General features: G+C 40.2%; 2 protein-coding genes across 2 annotated transcripts in view; one reads left to right on the forward strand and one right to left on the reverse strand.

Moving 5' to 3' along the window:
* The window catches only part of pvalb7 (parvalbumin 7), a 45,109-nt gene extending 44,312 nt beyond the window's left edge, over window positions 1-797 (reverse strand). The window contains exon 1 of the mRNA XM_005939446.3: window positions 652-797. Coding sequence (XP_005939508.1) covers window positions 652-658 — 7 coding nt within the window. The 5' untranslated portion in view covers window positions 659-797. The remainder of the gene's footprint in view (window positions 1-651) is intronic.
* Window positions 1-8,293, forward strand: part of ncf4 (neutrophil cytosolic factor 4) — a 37,381-nt gene that overhangs the window by 25,703 nt on the left and 3,385 nt on the right. The window contains exons 7-9 of the mRNA XM_042227393.1: window positions 792-890; window positions 6,737-6,888; window positions 7,663-7,728. Coding sequence (XP_042083327.1) covers window positions 792-890; window positions 6,737-6,888; window positions 7,663-7,728 — 317 coding nt within the window. The remainder of the gene's footprint in view (window positions 1-791; window positions 891-6,736; window positions 6,889-7,662; window positions 7,729-8,293) is intronic.

Genomic DNA, 8,293 nt, shown 5'->3' on the forward strand with positions numbered 1-8,293 from the left:
CACACACACACACACACACACACACACACACACACACACACACACACACACCTTTACATTGCAGTGTGGCGCCTCCTCAGGCTGTATAACTTTTGAGTTTTCCAATGTCCTCGTACCAGCTTTTGACTTCATCCTACACACACTCACGCTTGTAGAAGTGACTACAGACACTGTATATCATATGTTATGTAAACGGTGCCACATGCAGCTATAGTACATAAATGTTTTCTAGATTAGAAAAAATAGGCATCTATAAAAATGGTTAACCTTGGATGCAAGCGTTTGTCACACTTTTATTTCTGATTCTCAAAATTCCATAAATATATAATAGTTGTTACTGGAACTGATCCTCAGCTGCAGCGTTAGCTCGCACACACATACATGTAGAGTTTGACAGGCTTACACATATTTACCAGTATCAGCAAGAACACTGCTACTTCGGCAGCCCTCCTTTCCTCATTCCTGTGCTTTATTTCTCTCTTACACAAACATACCTTAAAACTCTTCTTAGACTCACAACTTCACTTTCTTTCTATCATATATCTTTTCTGCTCAAAATTATTATCATCTTCAGGCTAATTTTTGTTCTAGCGTCCCTTCTTTCTCTCGCTCTCTCCTCTCTTAATGATACACATGCAAAAAGTGTCTTACCCGTCATTGTTCCTTCTTTGTGTTGAATCCGTATGCTCTTTTAAATCGCTCCTCTTTTCTCTCACTGACTTTCTGTGTGCGTGCGTGTGTGTGTACTCTCTCTTTTGTGGTGTGTATGTGTGCGTGTGTGTGTTTCTCAGGCGATGTTTGACTTTCGCGGCAACAGCAAGGCGGAGTTGAACCTGAAGAAGGGAGAGGTGATCTTCCTGCTGCGACGAGTCAATGTCGACTGGCTGGAGGTAAGAACGGAGAGAGAAAGAGGGCGAGAATATGAGAGGGACGAGAGAAAGAGAGAAAGGTGGAGAAGGAGAGAGGCAGCGAAAGAGTGGGAGAGTGGAAGCCTGAGAAAGCTGGATGGAGAGTGAGAGGGAGGGGTGGGAAAATAAAGAAGAGGTGGAGGTGGAGATGAGATGGAAGAAAAGAAGAGGAGATTTTTTTTTACGTTGAAAGAGGTGGTGTCTTCATTGGGAGTATATTGGGAAAAGTGAGGAATAAAAATAGAAGAGCTAAAGATCAGAGTGGAGCAATGATGAGAGATGGAATTAGGGAAACATCAAGAGAGGGAAAATGAGCAATACAATTATGAAGAAGAGTGAAGAAGAGAAAGAAAGTAATGGTTAAGTGATGGTTGTCTGCTTTTAGCTTAGTAGATAAAAAATAGGCAGGATAAGAAAGTAAGGAGAACAGAGAGAGACTGCAGCCTAAATAAATGCACACACATCCACTTTCCAGTTGTCCAGCACCTCTTCCAAAAGATGGACAAAACTGATGGACAAAAGACTGAGATATTTTAGTTTTACACACATCTGAGTCCCGCAGACTGTTCTAATGTTTGCCCAGACTGTGTGCACAGATATATTCCAGTAAATATACGAACATGTATATTTATATAGAATTATATTTTGGCACTTGTGCAGTCAAATTCCTCAAAATCAATAACCCGCGCGTAGAACTCAGCAGCTAGATGCACAAAGAAGCCATTGTAGATGCGAGTGTCTGCTTGGCGAGCGTTGCAGTAGAATCATGCGCTTACAGGCAGCTCTGCTCTCAAAGCTGAATTCACTCAAATCAAGCTGACTGAGAGTCAGCTTGATTTGTTTTGAGGGCAAAAAGGAATGTAATTGGTAATGTAATTGGTAAACAGGTTATCCAATGATGTCATCCAAGAGGTCACAAAAGACCCTTAAACAACAAAAAGGAGCATCATACCAACAGTAAAATATGGTGCTGTGATGGTCTGGGGCTGTTTTGCTCCCTCAGGACCTGGAAGACTTGTAATAACTGAACCATGAATTCTGCTGTTTACAAACAGTCATGTGTTTGTGACCTCAAGCTGAAGTGTACTGGAGGATTCTGCAGCAGGACAATGACTTTGGAGTGGCTTAGTCAAAGTCCTGGCCAGATTGAGATGATGTGGCATGACCTTAAAAAGGTGGTTCATGCTCGAAAACCCTCAACTTTGGCTGAATTACAACAATTCTGCAAACATGAGTGGGCCAAAATTCCTCCACAGCACTGTAAAAGATTCATTGCCAGTTATTGCAAATACTTCATTGCTATGGATGGCCCAGTTATTAGGTTTAGGGGGCAATCACTTTTTAACGAAGGGTCACGTACGTTTGGATTTTTTCCCCCTTATATAATTATAAGCACTTTCATTTATGAACTGGATTTAGTTTGAATTGTGTTATCTTTGTCTAATATTTAAACTTGTTTGATGATCTGAAACATTTAAGTGTAACAAACATACAAAAAAACAGGAACGGGGCAAACTTGTTTTCAAACCACTGTACCTCCTTACAAACACTTCAGTAACTGATCGCTGTGGTCACCTGTAGTTTTTATGGAAGATGCAGCTGTGAGGAGTGTCGCTGAAACCTCAACATTCACCTTCAGTGTAAAAGTAAAAGTGTCCTTTGAAACTTATTGGTTTAAGGAGGAAGGCACAACTTTTACTTTAAAGGCTGTTACAGTTTGCAGGTTGAGGACCCAAATGCAAACTCAGGAGGCAGGTGGAATAAACAAAAAGCACAACTTTATTGGTAATAAAAGTGCAACATTGAAGTCCATAGACAAAGTAAGATAAATCCTGCAGTATGAGTGACACAAGGAAACGCACTCGAATAGCAAACAGTGTTTGCAGACAGCTCTGTGTTTTCCTTGTAAATGATAGGCAATCCCTGCCATCCGCTTGTGGCCAAAGCAGTCGTGTGGATGTTTTTGGTGCAAAAGACTCCTTGCAGCGGAGCCAGTAAGCTCTAGGACAGGGGTGGGCAAATCCAGACCTTGAGGGCCGGTGTCCTGCAGGTCTTAGATGTTTCCTTGATCCAACACAGCTGATTCAAATGGCTAAATGACCTCCTCAACATGTCCTGAAGTTCTCCAGAGGCTTGGTAATGAACTAATTATGTGATTCAGGCGTGTTGACCCAGGGTAATATCAAAAGCCTGCAGGACACTGGCTTTCGAGGCCTGGAGTTGCCCAACCCTGCTCTAGGAAGCAATCGTGAAACCGTCACGGGATTCACATGTTCTTCTGTCGTACAGATGCTGTTAGACCCTCGTACACTTTGGAAGTGATTTGCTGGTAACACATCGCTTTGAAGCTAACAGCTGTTTGCTTGCAGCTATTCTGGGTTTTTGTTTCATAGGTGACCCTTTAACACAGGGGTGGGGGAACTCCAGGTCTCAAGGGCCGGTGTCCCTGATCCAACACAGCTGATTTAAATGATTAAATGACCTCCTCCTCAACATGTCTTGAAGTTCTCCAGAAGCCTGCTAATGAACTAATTATTTGATTCATGTGTGGTTTCAGGGTGATATCTAAAACCTGCAGGACATCAGCCTTTCATATGTCAATTAACAGTATTCTTCATTGTCATTGGTAGTTGCTTCAGTTATTCACCTGGAAGTTGTGAAGAGTTTATCGTGGGTCCCACCAACTTCTCCTCACCGGCACTTTTCCCACCTGCAGTCACTTAAATGATCAAATGTCACTCACTTTCTCTTGTCTCTTGTTGCCCCGTCGCTTCAAATAGCTTCCAGCATGTACACAGTTTTGAGGATTGCCACTGGTCTCTAGACATGTGTGACAGGAGATGTGTAAATGTAAACAAAAAACAGAAAACAGAGAAAAACCGCGAACATGGCAAGCCATGACAGTGTCCATGTTTGCAGACTGTCATGATTGAAAGACATGCACATCTGTCTATTTGTCGATTTATTTATTCCTTTATTATTTGGTGTGAGTATGTCGAAATCTGAAATGATAAAGAAATGATGTGCCAGGTTTGTAATATGTATCCACTAGTATCCACAAAGAGTTCAGCCCAATCTGAGATCTAGAATAACAACTATGAGCAACGGACCTGCTGCTTTACAATAATCTTTTGATTTGGTTTGATTTATTTGTCTTTTACATATTTTTAAAATGTTTTCACTAGGCCTTTTTTTAACTGCAGAGGATAAAGAGCCAACTCTGTGGCAAATCAGAGTCGAGTAGTCCAGTCAGTTAAACTATAATGAAAACAATCATTTAAAAAAAAGATTGACAACATCCTACTCAGAATCAGCCTACTACGGTGACCACAGAGTGCCTTCCCTGGTGTGATTGGAGAAGCTCTGCTCTAGTTTTCACTGTTTGTATGTATGAGTCGTGCACAAGTGGATATTTTTATCTAATACTCTGCATTTTTTTTAAAAAAATGCAATGCTGGAATATGGCTGCTGGCAAATAGATGTCATAGTAATTCTTCTTCATCACTCACTTTGTGAGTACTTAAAAAAAAGGTAAAGAAACATGCTTGATAAAACTGTGTGAGGTGTCGAGATGTGAGAACGACGCTGGGTGAGTGGGAGAGAGAAAGGAGGTGGAAGCTGCCCTGATGGGAGAGGGAAGAGAATCACCACAGAGGAGGAGGAGGATGAACTTAACCTGCCCCCGGCTTTCTAAAGAGATCGAAAAAAAGTAACAGAAAACATAATCTATTTGTCCTTATGCAACACTGCAAAATGCTGAGGCTTTGTTCTTTTTTGGCAACGCTGTTATCCACACTAGTAGTATGTCTTTTGTTTTTTGTTTTTTTTGATGGGGGGTGAGGTTAATGCAACACTTACAACTTGTGAAAAGTTGACTGAGTGCGTAGAGTTAGTCAGTGGACAGAGTGGATGTGGGTGGAAAACGTGACAAATCCAACTGGCATACTGGTGCGTCAAGGTAAACATTTCAAACACACCAGAGTGAAACCACAGTTTTGGAAACCGACAAATCCAGCGGCTGCAAAGCTGCCAATGAGAAACAGACTTCATCACTAGCTGCTGCGACAGTGCTGCTCAGCGGCCAACTGAAAGGAGAGTGATAGAAGCGAGCAGCTGTGAAGTGTTGATGCAGAGAAAGAAGCCTGCAGGCTTGGACTGGTCGTCAGCTTTGACTTTAAGGAGAACTGGAAGTACACTGGTAGTAGAACATACTCAGCCCATGACTGCAGTGACCAGTGACTTCTATCGAGTGACTTACAACAGAGAGCACGTCTACAGAGTCTGTAGAAAATGACACAAAGCAGGATCCAGGTTTGTTTCAACATGATCTATTCTAGGGCCAATATCAGCTTAGATGGGTTTGTAATCCAATTAGTGGTAATCAGATTTTTTTGATTAATCTTACCACTTTCAATGTATTGAAGAGCCAAGAATCCCTCAAAATTGAAGAATATTTTTAGCTAAAAAAAAAAAAGAGCAAATCTTTGGGGGTTGTCCACCCTTGGGAAGATTGGCAGCTGTCCTGAATATTTTTAATTTGTGAAAGATCTTTCTCCCTGTGGATTTATAAACTTCAAATAATTTGTAAATGGCCTCATACAGTAATTCTTCTCAGACTGATGGGTCCCATAATTTCCTGCCTAAAGACATGATGTTTTTCCTTCTTCACATTGAGTAAACACACATCTGACTGCAGCAAAGTGCCAAACAACGTCTGTGTGAACTTTCTTTTCACATGATTGCATATCAGTGACTTTTTGTCCATGTTTTTTAACCTTATTCCTGCTAACCAACTAACCAACCAGTTCTGTCATTTTTTTCAATAAAGACTTCAAAAGGTCACAATAAAGTAAAAGTACCTCTTGTAGTACTTCATAGTCCTTAGAGTACTGTTACTACAATTTAAGAAAGACTAAGCTCAACTATTTAAGCACATTAACTTGCAATAAGATTATCAAGTGAAAAAATGTTCTGCCCATAAATGTTCGTTGATTATTATGTAATTTCCTGAAATGAAGCCAGGGCATAACATTTTATAGCCTCCTCCAAAGTAATGATTTGGTAATCCAGGTGCAGGCTGCAGGATGAACCACAACGATCAAGCAGCAAAGTTGTACAACTACAACCTCTTTCAAGCTCTCTAGACTTTTGCCCTTTTCCACGGACCTCAGAAGCACGTGAAGTTGTGATAGAAACAAAATGATTATCTGGATGTGCTGTCTTCAGATCCTAATTTTTTTTAACTTAACTTTTATCAATTGCTTTAAAGTTGCAACACAAGATACTACAAATGCTCCATTTTTATTAAATTCACACCCATTAGATAACATACAAGTCAGCTGACTAAAGAGGTTTGAATATACAACTTTTCAGGACAGACTGGGTGTTATCATCATTGTACTTGATCCAAAGTTGTGATTTCGGCGCGTTACAATGAAAGGCTTTTTTTTCACATAATACTGCTTCCTTGTTCTACAATAAATGTGTGAAAGTGCTGGATGCTTTTTGAAACAGCTTCTGTATGTGTTTCTGCAGAGTAACACAGTGAGACACCAGGGGTGTAGTAAAAAGGCTGTATGATTGTGTTTAGTGCTTCCAACATCAGCAGCATATTATGAACACGCTAATTAGTCGGGAAAACGTCTCTCCAGATGCACTTCCATGCTGCTTTCTTCTCTTTCTCTCCTTTAAATCATCACCTTGTCTAATCATCAGTCCCCTATCACTCCATCCTCTGAGACATAATTCATTTGTTCGCTCATCTTTTGATCATTTGCTTCCTCTTCTTTATGCGCTTCTTCCTCTTCTTCTTTTTTTTTCTCCTTCAGGGTACAGTAAACAATCAGACCGGTATCTTCCCAGAAACCTTTGTGAAGATTATTAAACCCCTCCCTGAGAGTGACTCTGAAGGTGAAAGTGGAGGCCACACATACAGCTGTCTCCGCTGCTTCCTGCTCACCCCCTCTGGAGTCGACACCAGGTCTGTCTGACTTTAGTGAGCTAAGACGATATCGTGTGCGATTAGATTTCAGGTTTTAAACGCATTGTTTATTTATATGTTACTCTTGAAACAGTATCATGCCAGTGAGAAGAGATCCTTCATATGATCACCACAGATATATGCAAATTACGGTTCAAATGAATCACAAGAATATTGGCTTAAAGGTAGATAAGCAGCTTGTTTCAGACAGTGGATGAACTGAGGGATACACCGAGGCCCAGGATAAGATAAATAAGGATTATTTCAAACTGTGAATCATGCAAAGCTGCTTGAGTATAATCCTGGAAAAAAAAAATTAAAAACATTAATAGGTCCCCTTTAATTTTATACTTTGAGGCTTTAATGGCTTCAGATGACTAACATCAAATGTTAGCCTCAGCCATCAGGTAATGAAAACATTACAGTTAGTCATTACAGGTGATCGTACACTAATATATAGCACTATCTTCTATTTGTACAATTACATCCCTTAAATCCTGCACATTTGTTCTTGAAGTTAAAAGAAAATGAATATTGCATTTCTCACTTCAGCTTTGTGGAGGGATTTGAATCCCCTTCAGTCAGATTTCAGATGTAACAAAATCCAACAAAAAACCTTGGATTGAATTTGTTACTGTGAATTTGTTGAATTTATTGTTGCAGGCGACATAATGTAAAAGTGAATCTCTCCTATTAGCATTGTGTATATTGATTTTTAGGCCTTCAGTTTTCTAAATGCTTTAATCAGAGAATTGTGTGTTCCTTCTTTAACAGAGATGTGTGTGTACAAGAGGACCTCAGCATCCAGCCATCATACAAGGACCTGCTGTCTCGCATGAGGTAAAACTATCCTCAGTTCCTCAGTAATCTGCTCTCAGTCTTGTAGAAGCGCTGGATTTTAGGTTATAAAAAAGCCACACCCTTATTGCATTTACACCTATATGGGAAAGATTAGCATCGGCGCTGAGGGAGAAATTACTGTGAGCGACTTCACACATGTAAGCAAATTACCACACCTTCTAAAATGTGATAATGATTTACTTGGTTAAAGCTTGTGAATACTGTTAAAGGAGACGTTCATGCTGTTTTCAGCTGTTTACATTTGCACTGAGGTCTTACTGGTCTATTGGTGCATCATGTGCGCATCTTATAACTCCTAAATATGTCTATATATTTATATTCAATGTTGGTCTGGAATATTACAGAAGCTAAGTTTGGTTCTGGTGGACGTCTCTTCCTGTTAAAAGGGAGTTCTTCTTCCCCAGTATCACCAAGTGCTGGCCAAGGATCTCTAACAAGATCTGATTGTTAGAGAAAAGTCTAAACAGATTTTTAGGAGCTTTACTTTACAATGTAACACACACACACACACACACACACACACACACACACACACACACACACA

The sequence above is a fragment of the Haplochromis burtoni genome, unplaced genomic scaffold, assembly GCF_018398535.1.
Source record: "Haplochromis burtoni strain Fernald_Lab_line unplaced genomic scaffold, NCSU_Asbu1 Contig_258, whole genome shotgun sequence".
Lineage (NCBI taxonomy): Eukaryota > Metazoa > Chordata > Actinopteri > Cichliformes > Cichlidae > Haplochromis > Haplochromis burtoni.